The following is a 14,316-nucleotide window of genomic DNA, read 5'->3' on the forward strand; positions in this document are numbered from 1 at the left end:
TGATTAATCTTTTCAATTTGTTTACTTTTAATCAATTCTGTGATGATTGATATACTTTATTTATATATAATTTCTTGCTCAATTCAGTAATTTATGTTCATCTGAGTTTTCTTTTACATCTTGTATACTAGTCACAAACATATTGGCTTTACCTGCTGATTAAATTTTTGTTTTCTTTTGGCATTTTTGTGTTGCGTTTATTTCGTTTACAATTAACATAACTTGCGCCCCTCTAGTTGTTTATCTTTCTTTCTTTTCTCTCAAGTTTCAACTGAAGTTTCTGGTGGAGAGGAGGTGTTATTTATCCTGACTAATCAGATCATGTGAATTGAAATTTTTCATTATGAGTAAATAATCGACGAAACATACAATACAAAACTCAAGCCATATTTCCCAAATGAATTCTTAATCATCATTCATCAATCTTTTTAATGTGTCTTCAATATTTATCTTCCTGCTGTCTCTCCTTTCCCGTTGTCACTTTCATCTCTTGTTAACTGTCAATTCCAGTTGAAAAATCTTCTCACTTACAAAGTGAGTAGATTGCTATGGTAAAGTTGAGTATGAAGATCATGCAATCAAAATTTCCAAACAGACACTTCGGATTGACTTCATCTCAACATCAGTGCCACAATAATATTATTGCTTTCATGGATGTGCCAATTGTCAATTGAAAATGATTTTTGTTTTAATTCCATCGTTTTCAATCTTCCCTATTTATTGCTGCTTGAAACTTAAATTATATTTGTAAACCAAAAGTGCTTGAAACCAACGCTAATCCAATCGTGCCAATCTTTTAAACAATACTCTTCTCCAGTCTAATCGATTACAATACCTGCTTTCAACTGTAGTCATTGCTGAAAAATTATTCCTGCTTGATTAATTAAATCATGGCCACTTTTCTGGCTGAACATCGTGTTTCCATCCTTACCCTCTTCTTTCTAAGTATGTTTTTCATATGGATGGACATAAGTCTTTATTTTAAGGTACAAAAACTCAAAGCTAATGAATTAAAGATGACCTCTCATGGACTTTTCCAAACTAGTGTCAATAATATACCTGAAATGGATGGCAGCCTTACAAACTCTAAAAGTGGCATTGACCACTTGGAATCATCTTCTCGAACGACTGATCTAACAACGGAGTCTGTTACGTTATTTGATCCATTTAAAGGTTTATCTATTAAAATGATGATGATGGACCAGCCAAATAACTATATTTTTACACCATTAGCTGAAATTTTCAACGAAGTTACTAATTTCAGTACAAACTTTTTTTTCATCACGCCAAATTTAATAAGTGCTTGTGGAGTCTTATGGGCAATGCTTGCTGCCAAACTGGTTACTTATGATAGTTTGTGTATCCACCGACTTTCTGTCTTCTTCTTCCAAATAAGAACTTTCTTTGATGCTTTGGACGGAATTGTTGCTCGTGATCATCTAGGAATCAAGCAACATATCTCATTGAGTAACACCTCAGGTTACCTTGTTGATGGTTTTGCCGATTCAATTGGGTTTGGTGCTTATCTTCTTGGTTGTTACTACTATCTTCGTCGTAATTTGCCAAAGTTTAGGCTCAACAAGCACCAATACCTACCTGTTCAGGTAATTAACTAATAACCTTCATTTTTTTTTAAAATTCCTGGTAATTCCATAATGTAATTATGTTAGCTTTAGATGAAAAAATTATTTCTCATTTTCATTTCAGTGGAACTTTTGTTCTCATTGAGAAACTAATTTTTCATTTCCGTCCATTAACTAAAACCTAATATCAACAGAACAAAAGGATTATTTTTCAAAACAGGATGAATTTTCTCACTATAACTTGAAGTCAATCCATTTTCTAATTTTTTTCACTCACTTTTTCTACCTTTACCTTTCATAGCAGGTACATGATGGATACATAAACAATGGTAAAACTACTCATTCGTCAAGCTTTGTGATAACTCAATTGATGCCACCAAAGCTTTTATGGACAACAAGACAAGTCTTTTTTGTTGTTTTGTGTTTTGCTTTACAACTTGTAATCAGTTGTCTGTGTTGGAATAGATATATCGAAGCTTACCATGTACTATTGGAATCACCTCCTGTTTCAGCACAGCATGCAGTATGTTATCTTGAATATTTCATTCTTTCCTGTTTTCCTTCACTTTATATCCATCACCATATTTTTGATTGCATGTAATCACGGTTACTACAGCAAATCTATAAAATATTGGTGTTATGGCATCTTTAATTAATTACTAGTCATGACCTTTCTAATCTTTTATATTTTCACTTGACAGAATCTTCAAAATCAGATTCTTAAATCATCCATAATGTGGGTTATCATGTGGTTCTGGAGGATTTCAAATGCTCAATCTCTTATGCAATTTCTTTTGATTTCTGTTTTCGTTAATCGTCTTTGGGTAAGCTTAGATTAGCATATTCAGCTCTTACGTTATATTTATCGCCATTTATTAATTTGTTTATTTATGTTTCTTCTTTACATCAAGGATTTTCTTTCTTGGATTCAATATATTGGATTTTTTCAAATAATCATCCTTTCTTTCCTCAGTGAAGTACATCTTAATCATGTAAGTATCAAAATATTTGCTGTATTTTCCTCCTACAAACAAAAGTACATTTTATATCTGATCACTGAACAGTTTCCTGAACAGTCTCGCATATATCAATCCTTTCAATCTTATCAACTTACCAGTGGTATTAACAACCTACACTCTTAACCCTAATGTACTTATTGATTTTATGGTTTGAATAATTTTGTTACTTAATTTCATTATTTTCTATTCTTTTCAGGTTTCTTCTGTACTCTCTTATTACTAGCTCTGGATTTAGAGGGAAACTTTTTCATGAAGAAAAAGAAAACTATTATTATTTGATTCAATCTAGTGAAAGAACCATCAACAGCAAAGCCTTTCAAATGAGCTTCAAACTATTAGCTTTATTCCAGATTTGATGAATTTTCACCCTCTATTTTACCACATTTTTCTGGATTCCCATTGCTCTCTATTTCAACATCTTCATAATAATCTTGATTCATTCCCGTAACAAAAGTGTCAATCAGCCTACCAATGACTTATTTGCTAAGATTATCACCAAGTCATCATCCTCTTGCTCATCGTCTAACATTGTTTGGGTTACTTTATCTTGAAAGCTCTCTTGTTTTATCGTAATTTTCTAATTAATTTTGCACTATATTCTATCCTTTAGATGCTTCATATTTTGTTATTAACGAAATCAATTGTATATTTTATTTCCAAACGGAGAATCAAAAAGCACTGGAATAATCAGTTACCAATGAACTTTAAAGTTAACCATTTTACGATAGAATCGTTTATTTCGCAGTGAAATAGTCAAAACTATTTTCAAAGCATTTCTCTGGTCAACCGTGAATAGAATCGAGACTCGTCATTGTAAAACCTGAATCAAGTTACAGAATGTTGGAAAATTCAAGATTTCTTCATTTTCCGTCAAACTCTCAAATGCTTAATACCATTCTTGAATAGCAATGTATTTTGATCTCAATCAATAGCTATTTGGTTACTCTTTTTGTCCAACTTTTGTAGCCATTGCTCCAACAATACTCACATTTATCTCTGTTTTCACATGAGAATGGACTAAATGTTAACATTATGTTGATATATTTAAAATGAGTGAAAGTCATTTGGCTGATTGATCAGGTTATCAATGATAATCATTCAATGATTGAAAACTGTATCAAAACCGGATTCATTGAAAATTGATAATGTTTTTGATGTATTTCACTTTTATTTTGTGTAAAACACTTTGATCAGAGTAATCTTATAATTAAGGATAAAAAGTAATTGTTAGCATTAATTATAAGGTTTTTAACTTTCCTTGTGAATTGCCAATTGAGGGATTTTTTAATCATTTGTAAACTCATTAATTTTCAATCTTTCATTCCTATTTTCATCTGTGATTAATGCTAAGCCAAAACAATGAGCTGTATCCTTAAAACCTTTGAATTTAATTAATTGCTTTCTACAATTCAATTTTGGCTATCAAGTAAATATGTGCTGTTTATGATTAACATTGATTGTCAAATGTTGTACGGTTATGTTTGCTGTTCAACTTTAAACGTTAAATCATCATTTCCGACAAAACTGTACAAAGCTGGCTGCTTTTTCCAACCATATTTTCCTATTTGACAATTTATTGATTTTTATTATGATGAATTATCCTCATTTATCAACTATTTTATCGATTATCCAACCATTTGTATTGATGCATCAAGAATTTAATTAACTGTGCCGAAAATTTATATCATTTACCTTCGAGGGCGTAGTCCGAGTTTGTTGAAGACTCACCTTGTTATTAAACAAATTACAATTTAAGAAATTATCAAATCTGCTTCTCTTAAATCTGGTTGCCTGGTTGCCTGATGTTAACTGTTGCTGTGAAGTGTTAATAAAATGACAGTTGATCAAATCCCACTTAACCAGCTAAGAGTATAATAAAATAATGAAATAATTGGAAAGATCAAGATTAGCTTTTTATTAATCAATAGCAATCAAGCATATTTTTCAACTGGACAATATGGTTCAATTTAAAACAAGTTTTCCCATTGCTTGTACAATTCTTATGAGATTGGCGATTGATATCTGAATAACTGTAATTTCTTAGTAACATGCGGATATATAAAATCCCATTCTTTGATACAAAATTCAACTCTTTCTGTTTCAGTTTTTCCCCAATCATCTATGTTTAGTATCATTGCTGACATCTTTTCTTGGAATGGTTTCCATTTAGTTTCACCAACCATTGGAGGTTCACTGTAAATAAATAGTGAATCAAAGTCATCTAATTGATTACTAAATCAAATGAATAGACTTACCCATTCTCAGCGAAATGAGTCCAGATTTTCATCATTTCACGACTCAATGAAATATCTTTCTGTGAATAACCAGGCTTTGTCAGAGGTAAACCGAAAACATATGGAATATCAGATGAATGATAAGTTCCCATCCATTCGCTGGCAAAAGGAAGATAAGATTTCGGTCTCTGTGTATGTAAATAAGCATAAACTTTACCCTTTGTACCTAAATTAGAAGCATATTGATGACCAAACATATAAGTCGGACAAACAAAGAAAAAGTCACTGTAAGCTCTTTCAAGTTGAGTTCGCAAATAATCTGAATTGTTAGTTTCTGGACCAAAGTAGAGTTCGCGGAAATAGTCGATAGATTTAGAATCAGAAATACGTTCCAAAAAGTTTATAGCTTGACGATAGGATATGGGCTTAGGGGAAAAGTAATTGAAAGCTATGGGATCGATACCATTCATGAACATCGAGGCTTCATTCTTTTCTACACCCAGTAAAAGGTCAACTGTATTATCGTATAATCCTTCTGCCAGAATCTTGGATGGCTCGTAAGGAAGGAAATTGTCCCCAACCTTGTAGGAAAATGCCACTAATTTATTATCCAGACCATTTAGGATTTCCTTTGCCGTCAAATTCTGCATGCATTCAAGAACATCTTCCGATTTTGAACATGATGTTTTATTATAGAGTTTCCAAGAATCAGTAATCAAGTTATCAACATCATGGTCTATATAAACTGTTCCTGACTGAAGAATAGCGTGTTTAAATAGGCCTTTAGCTAGTGGTGACAATAGATGAGCAGAAACTGACCAAGATCCAGCAGATTCACCAAAAATTGTCACACTATTCGGATCACCACCAAACATATGAATATTTTCATGAACCCACTTCAAAGCAAATAGTTGATCTTGAAAACCAATATTTGGAGGAATTCGAGGTTCATCGGCTCCAAAGTAGATAAAACCAAATGCATTAAGACGATAATTCATAGTAACAAGTATAACATCATGTAACGGGACCATTGGAATTCCGTCAGTGTCTGTATTGCCAGATCCTGATGTAAAAGCTCCGCCATGAATCCAGAAAAGTACTGGTCGGAGTTTTTCTGATGAGTTATTAAAAGTTGATTCGGTAACATAGATATTGAGATAAAGACAGTCTTCACTGGTTATTTTTGTGTCAAGTGGACTTAATGGCTGGATACAAGCTAGACCAAAGTCAGTCACTGATTTAACCTCAGTCCATGGGTCTGGTTTAACCGGTAACTGTAACCTTAATTTATCAACCGGTGGCTTTGCATAAGGAATACCGAGAAACTGGTAAACACCAATCGATTCATATTCAACAACTTTACCTTGAATAGGACCACTAGTCAAATTAACTATTGGAGTTAGATTAAGCCCATGAATGGGCGAAAAAATGAGACACAATAATATCAAAAAATTCATTTTAAATATATATTCATAAAAAGTTTCTTATTTATATACAGCTAACTCATTAATATCAAACGAAAATCAAAATAAATCAGTAACTTGTGACTAGGTGCAGAAAATCAATCAAGTTAATTCAATTGTTTTCTAACAATTGAATTAAACATATTAGGTTGATCTACATACAAGATTACCAGATATCTGTTTTTAGGTGCATCTAATTGCATCTAGAGATCAATACATGATATTTCAAAATAAATTTGCCATCAGAAAAATAATATTCAATTATTTCTACTCGGTTTTTAACTGAAATTTTGGACTGTTACTTGGATGAAATGAAGATGGATAAGCTTAGTGCATGAATATTATCATGATTTAACCAAATTTCATTGGAATTATATCTTTCTCTTTTGAAAATGAAATGACAGATACTCTGGATAAATGCATGTTTTGAAACAATTAATGAGGACTTTGGAAATGTTTGACAGTAATTAAGTTAGTATTTTCAATTACATAGATTTCAATTTAAAAACATTATCTTAATTGCATTGCCATTAAATTTTGCAAATAATTTACAATGAAATACACTTAAAATCCATTCCAATTTGACTAATAAAGTTATGCTTTTTTAAAATTGACTTTTTCACTCAAACTGCAACATTGAATCTTCATTTTCATTTTATTGATTTTCGTTTATTCTGATTTTTTCCTTTTCATGTGAATTAAGTGTCAAATGCTTTGTTTTGGGAGTCAACATAAACTTGGAAAATCCATTGACTTGATAAAAATCGTTTATTTTAATAATAATATACAGTTTACTTCATCAAAGGATAGTTCATCATTTTATTATGAAATGTAATCAATCATAAAGCTTTGGACAAGAAAAATGAAAAGAGACAAAATGAAATATCTCCTCTTTATTCATACCTTTACGCTGAATTCATGTTAAATATACAGGAATACAATCATTTTAGGTGTGTTCTTATTTCAATGGTAATGAGAAATCAAATACTCGTAAAGCTCATTAAATGTACTGTCAAGTAAAAATAAATATGCCCAACTCAAATCCCAAGTTTATTTCGTAAATTTTTATCAATAATTAAATTTATCTTTACGAAATTTCTGTGTAATTTTGGTAAATTGTTTTGATGAACATTAGATAATTCAGCATAAATTGATCCTCATTGGTTAATCAAGCCATGGAGATTTATAGACTTGAACACACCCAATAGCATATAAAATTAATTGTTTTACATGTGGTTCGGTTTATTGCTGTGTCGAGCCAAGAATGAGTTGAATCAAATATGAACATACAAATGCTTTTATTGAATTATGTTGAAAACCAAGCAATTTTTGGCGCTTTCCAGACTATTTTGGTGTAAAATTATCTGAGCATCCAGATGTGCGTTTCATTTTTATTCCAATCTTTGTTTAAAATTGTCCAGAGTTAGTTTAGATCGAAAACTATAATCAGAAAAGTTTTCATGGGAAATTGAAACAATAATGAAGTCTTGTATTTTAAATTTGGCGGGGGAAACCTGGTAACTATAAAGTAACCAGTAAAGTGAATGGGGGAAGCTAATCACAGTTACTGGTTATATTTAAGTAAAAGCACCTTCAATTGATAGTTTTCAGTCTTATTATTGTTGTATACTTCATTATCGTTCTATACAATTTTGAAAATGTTGTCTCTTGTGGGAAAACAACTTTTTGCTAAAAACGGATCGGTATTAGCAGCTGGAAGTCGTTTTTTATCTACAGGTAAGTGCAGTTAACTTTCTCTTTATCAAGCTATTGACATAAACTTTTCGGTATTTTTTTCCAGACTTTCAACACATCTTGGTAGATAAACGTGGCGAGAAAAAAAATGTCGGATTTATCCAGTTAAATCGTCCAAAGGCACTTAACGCTCTTTGTGATGCTTTGATTAAAGAATTGAGCCAAGCTTTAAATGAGATGGAAAAAGATAAAGATATCGGGTCTGTTGTATTGACCGGATCAGAAAAAGCTTTTGCCGCCGGTGCCGATATCAAAGAAATGTCTGAAGTTAAATTTGCTGAAGCCTTTTCAACTAACTTTTTATCAGGCTGGGACTCTGTTGCCAAATTTAAAAAACCATTGATTGCCGCTGTCAATGGATATGCACTTGGTGGTGGTTGTGAATTGGCTATGATGTGTGATATCATTTACTGTGGTGATAAAGCCAAGTTTGGTCAGCCTGAAATTGCCCTTGGAGTTATCCCTGGTGCTGGTGGAACTCAAAGGTTACCCAAAGCCGTAGGTAAATCAAGAGCAATGGAAATGGTTTTGTCAGGATTGCCAATTACAGCCCAAGAAGCAGAACACTGGGGTCTGGTCAGTCGAGTTTTTCCTGCAGATAAACTTGTTGATGAAGCAATCAAACTTGGTGAAAAGATAAGCTCACAGTCTAAATTGATTTCTATGATGGCAAAAGAGGCTGTCAATAATTGTAAGTTTTGAAGAGTTTCTTTTCAAATTATCTTCACATCTTTAATATTTTTTTCTTATCTATTGTATTAATATAATCTAATCTCCTTTTCCCCTAAAAGCTTTCGAGACAACTTTACAACAAGGACTTAAATCAGAGTTACGGTATTTCCATGCTGCTTTTGGAACTCACGATAAAATGGAAGGAATGAAAGCTTTCATTGAAAAACGTCCTGCAGGATTCAAAGACGAATAGAATGATTAAAGTTTTTGTGGATTTTGATACTTTGACTTTTTTAAAAGTGGAAAAACAAATTTGTATTCAATATCAAAATTAATCAAATATGCAATACTTCAACTCTGTAATTGTTAATGAAAATTTAAGAATGCAGAAAGCAGTCATTGTTATCGAATGCAAGGAAAAGTATAATGTTAAGGAATTTTTGCGTGTCAACGCTTATGTTATTGAACTTGTTTTTTGTTATCTATAATAATTCTAGCTTTTATGATAACATCTGTGCTCAAATAAAGATGGTTTAGAAAACCTTAAAATTCTTACTGAAAATTGTTCCGATAATTGTGTAAATTAAATGATCCTTCATGTGCATTATTGAAATGGTTTAATTCTGGTGTATTTCAAGCTTTTGGGCTCATAATTCATTCAATAGATTGATGGAGAAATATTTGTAATATCTTTTCATTGCATTTTAGAAGCAAGCAGATGAATTTAGCTGCAGCTGATTTCTTTTTGCTGATTTGGCATGATGATAATTGATATTTAATTATTTAGTTCAATAATGTTGCGTTCATAAGTGTTTGCAAGCAAGACCAAAGTTTTACGATATAAAGACCATTAAATTGAATAAGTTCAAGCATGGCCTTGGTATTCAACGAGATCCTTTTTCATTGATCCTTATAAACATGAATCTTTTGTTTTTCAAATCTTAATTTTCTTCTTGAGCTTCAACTATTTAGTCTTATAAAGGATGTTAAGGTTTATTTCTGACAAAATTATCTGAAGATGAAGATTGTAATAACATGACGATAAAGATGAATCGGTCACTTTTATTCAAAGAGTAAGGTAGATCTGGATTGCTGTCTCTTCCTACTTTATTCATTGCTTTTATATTTTGATTAACTTTTCCTTTTGTGATTTCATCTTTATCTTGAGATAAATTAGTTGAAAATGAATCTTAACACCCTTCAGTAAGCCAATGACCAATTCGGGTTGAAGATAAGATTTCAAATTTTAAAGACAACCATTGAGCTATTTTCATTGTAGCTTAATTTAATTGGTTTCAATAACGAATGAAGCTCACTTATCTGCAGTTGAAGCTTATGTATCCTTGCCGATATCCTATTCTCTTGTTTAATTTTTGAATCGAAATTACGAATTGTTCTGAATGTGATTCAATGCTCTAAATCATGAATCGGTAAATGTAAATATATTTTGTGACGCTAGATGGAGCTGCACTTTTCAGAAATTTCAAAATTTTTCGGGAAACAACAGTGAATCAAATAAACAACTTAATAATTGATGTATTTGTTGATTATGAAAACTATTTTCAATTCATTTAATTTACGATTTGAGACTTTCATCTGTTCATAATGAACATTTATCGTTAAATTTAAACATTAGATATGCCCAATCAATCGGATTTTATAAACAAGATAGCCCTCTACTTGGTTTTGTCACCTTTTTTCGTATTCTCTTCATAGCCCAGTGAAGGTATGTTTTTAATCATAATAATTACTCATTTTTAAATTTTTTGGCTTTATAATTGTTCTTGCACCCATGTTCATATCTTAACGCTAGTGACTATTGACAAAAATCCATCTGTCCATTTGTCTTCACTATAGAACCATATCTCCCTGTCATGACTTGAATTTTTCCGTCAAATGTCTTTCTTCCCTCGTTTTACCTGTTAATGGGGTTAGCCATCCATTTATTGGTCTAGTCCTTGAATTATTTTCAATGATGTTTAATACTCAAATTGGGATCAATAGTTCAATTGTCATTTACATCTTATTGGGGCATATTAACCTCATCTAGTTTTATTTTTCATTCAGCTTTGCATTCATATTCAAATGATTATAATATTGATTGAGACTTTGAACTTCATTTGAATCGTTAAACAACTGAAAGAAATTATACATAATACTTAACTTTATAAATAGAACTCAATATTGGTCAAACGTCATTATGATTCAACTCTTTTTAGTAGATTTTATCACGTTGATATCTTTTGATTGTCAAATCAAAGAACGCTGTTTTTTCAACGTATCATGTAATTGTTGAAAATCTTTACGCTTTGTTATCGAAACGGAATAGATTTACTAATAATTGGTCTGACAATCATACGTAATCAGGAAAATTGGCTGATAGAAAGAGTGAAAAGAGAAACAGATAGAGGAAAAAAGAGGCAGAAAAAAAATAAAAGTCGACAAATGTAGACAGGAGTAGTCTGAAAGAGAATCAGTCAGATGTAAACAAAAAAACGCCTGGCCCAGGAAGGGCAGTTAACTCTTGGAAAGATTACAGATGTAAATGAGATTATTTTTTAGTTATTTTAATTAAAATATTGCTTTTGTGTATTTCCCAGCTACAATTTAATCGGATATCAGCATTATATCGCATGTTTACCAGGTAATTATTTCGTTTGTTTTCTTATTCATTGATGGCTAAAAAGAGTCTTGTCATTTTCCTTCTTTTGCTTAATGTTTTTGGTGCTTATTTCGGGCTTTTCAATGTGTGCCTTTTTCTAAATCGTAATTTATTCTTGTTAAATTGATTATCCTTTCACCAACAATTCAGTGATTTTATCAACATTTATGTGTCCATGTCTAATGTTGGAGGCTCTTTTTGCAATACTATAATATATTTCATCAATCAATTTCATCAATCTTATAATTGTTTATTTAACAGTTATCACTTCATAATTATACAAACTAATTCGTTTGTGATTAATCAATTATCGGATAATATTTCATTACGAGTTGTTAATACAATTTATAACTGTCTATATGTCAACACGTTAACAGTCAATTAATTAGAGTTTCTGTGTTTTTTATCCTTTTTATCTCTGTGTTTTATAATAACAAATTTAGGTCAATTTCTAATCCCTTCTTCTTTTAATCCAACAGGTAATCCAGCATTGCACTCGATAAAGAAACAGAAGAGGCGTCACATTCAGAATGTTTTCAATTCATTTCTACTGAATCTTTTTTCTCACTATTTTGATTACAACTCCGGCGTAGTCAATATAAATGAATTGAACGATATCTCTGATCCTTTCTGGTATATAATCAAATACATTCACCATTCACCATTACAACTTTCTATGTTCTCAAGCCTTTGCCTTTTCCAAAAGCAATAACAATGCGGATAATAGCATAACTGTTACAAGGAAGCTGATTAATCCTGATTTGACCGTTATACAGTCTACATTTTCTGCACCATATTTCTTTCAATCTAGTTGAACATTTGCCTGATATCTCCAACATACACACAGCCATTGTTCAAGAGAACCCTGTTTGCTGTTGAATCACTATTCTTGATCTTGACCAGTATTACGTGTAACATACAAATTTTTCTAGTTCAACTATCCATCAGTCAAGCTCAAATTTTATTTTGCCTATTTAAGCTATCGTATTCGAAAAGCGTTCTTTCTGCTTTGAATCAAAATGATGGAATTAGAAGAGATATCATCCTTGGTGAGTATTCTTAGTGATCTATATTGATTTTAAAATCTAATCACCCGCTTTTCATCAATCCATTCACTTATCTAGCAATTAGAATTCCAATGGCTACTCAATGAGGAAGTCAACGTCATTCTTTCTCAGCTCAAACAATTGATTTTGGTAAGTTTTGGTTAAAATTATCACCATTTTATCGCCGGTTTCAGTGTTATTGTCTCAAAATATTAATTTAAGATTTGTTTGCTTCTTCTAGGAATGTTCTCGCAGATTTTCATATGAAGTTGAAGGGTTTACCTCGCTTATTAAGGCTGAAAAATTCGCATTGATGAGTACGAACGCTTCTCATGCTGACAAGTTGAAAATTTTTGCCACTATTATGGCAGACGATATCACAGCAGCGGTAAATTGACAATCAGGTGTTATTTGAATAACAGTTCGTCTAATCTACTCATTTTTTTCATTAGGATATCAACATTAGACTGCCAAAACACACAGCCTCTAGTCTGAGATTTTTTATTCAAAATGACTGTCAATGGAAGCTTCATCAAGTAAGTACAGTCAGACAAAACTAAATTAAAATTTTTCTCAAACTGAAATGTTTTTTCTCACATGCAGATTCAAGACGCTGCTAATCATCTCGCTGCAGCACTTTCACTTCTTTCTTCGCCTCCACCTCCACTGAGATTTGTTGAATCTGAAAATAAATTCGATTTTCGTTCTGCTGAAGAAGTTATTCAGGTAAATCAAGGATTACTCTAATCATTTTAACTTAAAATCTCCATATTCTCACCGTTGTTCATTTACTTTCTATTTTCACTACAGATGATCAATAACATCATGAGTTATCTGCAAAAGGGGAGAAATTCTCTGATTGTTCCTAAAACTAAGACGATTGACGAGCTTCGAAATAGTCGTAATACGGTGAGACTTTTTTTATTTGTAAATTACTCGTATATATCTAATTAATTTTTATTTTTTTAGAAAGCGCTTCAACCTTCCATTCCAAATGATCTGGCTGTTAGTTTTTACATCCAATCGCATAAACTAGTCTGTGCAATTTATCATCAGATTAAAGATGCTCATGGAAATTTAAAATTAGACATGTATCAAGTGAGTCATTTCCATTTCAATTGCCCTAAAAGTTATCTATTACATAGCTGGTCAGAGATTGATAGCAAATTCACTCTTCGACCATTTGGCGTCAAAAAGTAACTTGATATGTTTTTTAACGTTTTTTTTCTTTATTCTGATTCCAGGCTGAAGCTTCCATTCCATGGTTGAGCGAAGTCCTTGTCCTGTTTACAGTCGCTCTCCAATTTTGCCAACAACTTAAGGACAAAGTCTCCGTTTTTGCGCAATATAAGCAAATGCAAGTCAAAGCCATGCCATGAATCAAGTTTCATTGTTTTTGGATTGTTTCAATGCGTTTGTTTGCCTCTAATTTTGATCTATAATTTTTGTCTTAATCATTTTTACCGGTCATTATGCTTCTTTCCGAATCTTTACAATTGTATGAAATTGGTTTGATATATTTAAACTTCTATTTAGCAATAGAAAGGAGGATAAAATCTCAATGTTTGAGTGATTATTGATTAGCTAAGCAAAAATAGCTGGTTGATGGATTGCTGAAATTTTTTAAATCAATATTTGAAATTTTGTGTCATTTCTATCAACTATAATTAGAAACTGGATGCTTCTTTCTATTAACCAGTTCTTGGTTTTTTCCTCTACACAATAATGTATCTGAATCGATTGGTCAAACCTGGATTTATAAAAAAAATTAACTTATTGCAATAATTAATACATAGTAATGTAAAAAATAATTCACTGGCCATAAACCGAATAAAATAATGATAACAACCATCTAAATTTGGAATTACAGTAATTGTCACAG

The 14,316-nt window shown here is 31.5% G+C and overlaps 4 protein-coding genes across 8 annotated transcripts; 3 read left to right on the top strand and 1 right to left on the bottom strand.

The window, feature by feature from the left end:
• Positions 1-4,361, top strand: Cpes (Ceramide phosphoethanolamine synthase). Of its 2 annotated transcripts, none has more exons than XM_015926571.3 (5): positions 1-1,604; positions 1,885-2,106; positions 2,285-2,407; positions 2,495-2,575; positions 2,799-4,361. In XM_015926571.3, the coding sequence occupies exons 1-5, from the start codon at positions 891-893 to the stop codon at positions 2,823-2,825; spliced, it is 1,167 nt and encodes a 388-aa protein (XP_015782057.1). In that variant the 5' UTR covers positions 1-890; the 3' UTR covers positions 2,826-4,361. The 2 variants fall into 2 exon arrangements, with proteins under 2 accessions (XP_015782057.1, XP_015782058.1); XM_015926572.3 differs by having other exon boundaries at positions 1,888-2,106.
• A 132-nt stretch (positions 4,362-4,493) lies between these two features.
• On the bottom strand, positions 4,494-6,422 carry LOC107359968 (acetylcholinesterase-1-like). Its single transcript, XM_015926570.3, has 2 exons — positions 4,858-6,422; positions 4,494-4,795 (listed from the first exon to the last, which is right to left on the bottom strand). Exons 1-2 carry the CDS (start codon positions 6,291-6,293, stop codon positions 4,603-4,605), a joined length of 1,629 nt encoding a protein of 542 aa, XP_015782056.1. The 5' UTR covers positions 6,294-6,422; the 3' UTR covers positions 4,494-4,602.
• Positions 6,423-7,912: 1,490 nt separating this feature from the next.
• Echs1 (Enoyl-CoA hydratase, short chain 1) lies at positions 7,913-9,275 on the top strand. The gene is made up of 3 exons (XM_015926697.3): positions 7,913-8,036; positions 8,101-8,745; positions 8,846-9,275. The coding sequence occupies exons 1-3, from the start codon at positions 7,958-7,960 to the stop codon at positions 8,977-8,979; spliced, it is 858 nt and encodes a 285-aa protein (XP_015782183.1). The 5' UTR covers positions 7,913-7,957; the 3' UTR covers positions 8,980-9,275.
• A 953-nt stretch (positions 9,276-10,228) lies between these two features.
• Positions 10,229-14,291, top strand: rogdi (rogdi atypical leucine zipper). 4 transcript variants are annotated; one of them, XM_015926660.3, is made up of 9 exons: positions 10,229-10,452; positions 11,868-12,437; positions 12,513-12,584; positions 12,676-12,822; positions 12,887-12,970; positions 13,038-13,160; positions 13,245-13,343; positions 13,404-13,532; positions 13,679-14,291. In XM_015926660.3, exons 2-9 carry the CDS (start codon positions 12,408-12,410, stop codon positions 13,811-13,813), a joined length of 819 nt encoding a protein of 272 aa, XP_015782146.1. In that variant the 5' UTR covers positions 10,229-10,452; positions 11,868-12,407; the 3' UTR covers positions 13,814-14,291. The 4 variants fall into 4 exon arrangements, with proteins under 4 accessions (XP_015782146.1, XP_025016147.1, XP_089123592.1 ...); XM_025160379.2 differs by lacking the exon at positions 10,229-10,452 and adding an exon at positions 11,226-11,370; XM_089267466.1 differs by lacking the exon at positions 10,229-10,452 and adding an exon at positions 11,384-11,492.
• Positions 14,292-14,316: the final 25 nt, after the last annotated feature.

Source organism: Tetranychus urticae, chromosome 2 (assembly GCF_039701765.1).
Source record: "Tetranychus urticae isolate SD_2017Ah chromosome 2, NJAU_TeUrti_SD_1.0, whole genome shotgun sequence".
Classification (NCBI taxonomy): domain Eukaryota; kingdom Metazoa; phylum Arthropoda; class Arachnida; order Trombidiformes; family Tetranychidae; genus Tetranychus; species Tetranychus urticae.

What these genes read in the sequence shown, in the direction of transcription:
- Cpes (XM_015926571.3), top strand. Translation starts at nt 891, where the DNA reads ATGGCCACTTTTCTGGCTGAACATCGTGTTTCCATCCTTACCCTCTTC. An exon ending in ACCAATACCTACCTGTTCAG is followed by an intron (nt 1,605 to 1,884) that starts GTAATTAACTAA and finishes TACCTTTCATAG; the next exon opens with CAGGTACATGATGGATACAT. An exon ending in CTGTTTCAGCACAGCATGCA is followed by an intron (nt 2,107 to 2,284) that starts GTATGTTATCTT and finishes TTCACTTGACAG; the next exon opens with AATCTTCAAAATCAGATTCT.
- LOC107359968 (XM_015926570.3), bottom strand. Translation starts at nt 6,293, where the DNA reads ATGAATTTTTTGATATTATTGTGTCTCATTTTTTCGCCCATTCATGGG. An exon ending in ACTCATTTCGCTGAGAATGG is followed by an intron (nt 4,796 to 4,857) that starts GTAAGTCTATTC and finishes ATTTATTTACAG; the next exon opens with TGAACCTCCAATGGTTGGTG.
- Echs1 (XM_015926697.3), top strand. Translation starts at nt 7,958, where the DNA reads ATGTTGTCTCTTGTGGGAAAACAACTTTTTGCTAAAAACGGATCGGTA. An exon ending in AAGTCGTTTTTTATCTACAG is followed by an intron (nt 8,037 to 8,100) that starts GTAAGTGCAGTT and finishes ATTTTTTTCCAG; the next exon opens with ACTTTCAACACATCTTGGTA. An exon ending in AAAAGAGGCTGTCAATAATT is followed by an intron (nt 8,746 to 8,845) that starts GTAAGTTTTGAA and finishes TTCCCCTAAAAG; the next exon opens with CTTTCGAGACAACTTTACAA.
- rogdi (XM_015926660.3), top strand. Translation starts at nt 12,408, where the DNA reads ATGATGGAATTAGAAGAGATATCATCCTTG. An exon ending in TTCGAAATAGTCGTAATACG is followed by an intron (nt 13,344 to 13,403) that starts GTGAGACTTTTT and finishes TTATTTTTTTAG; the next exon opens with AAAGCGCTTCAACCTTCCAT. An exon ending in TAAAATTAGACATGTATCAA is followed by an intron (nt 13,533 to 13,678) that starts GTGAGTCATTTC and finishes TTCTGATTCCAG; the next exon opens with GCTGAAGCTTCCATTCCATG.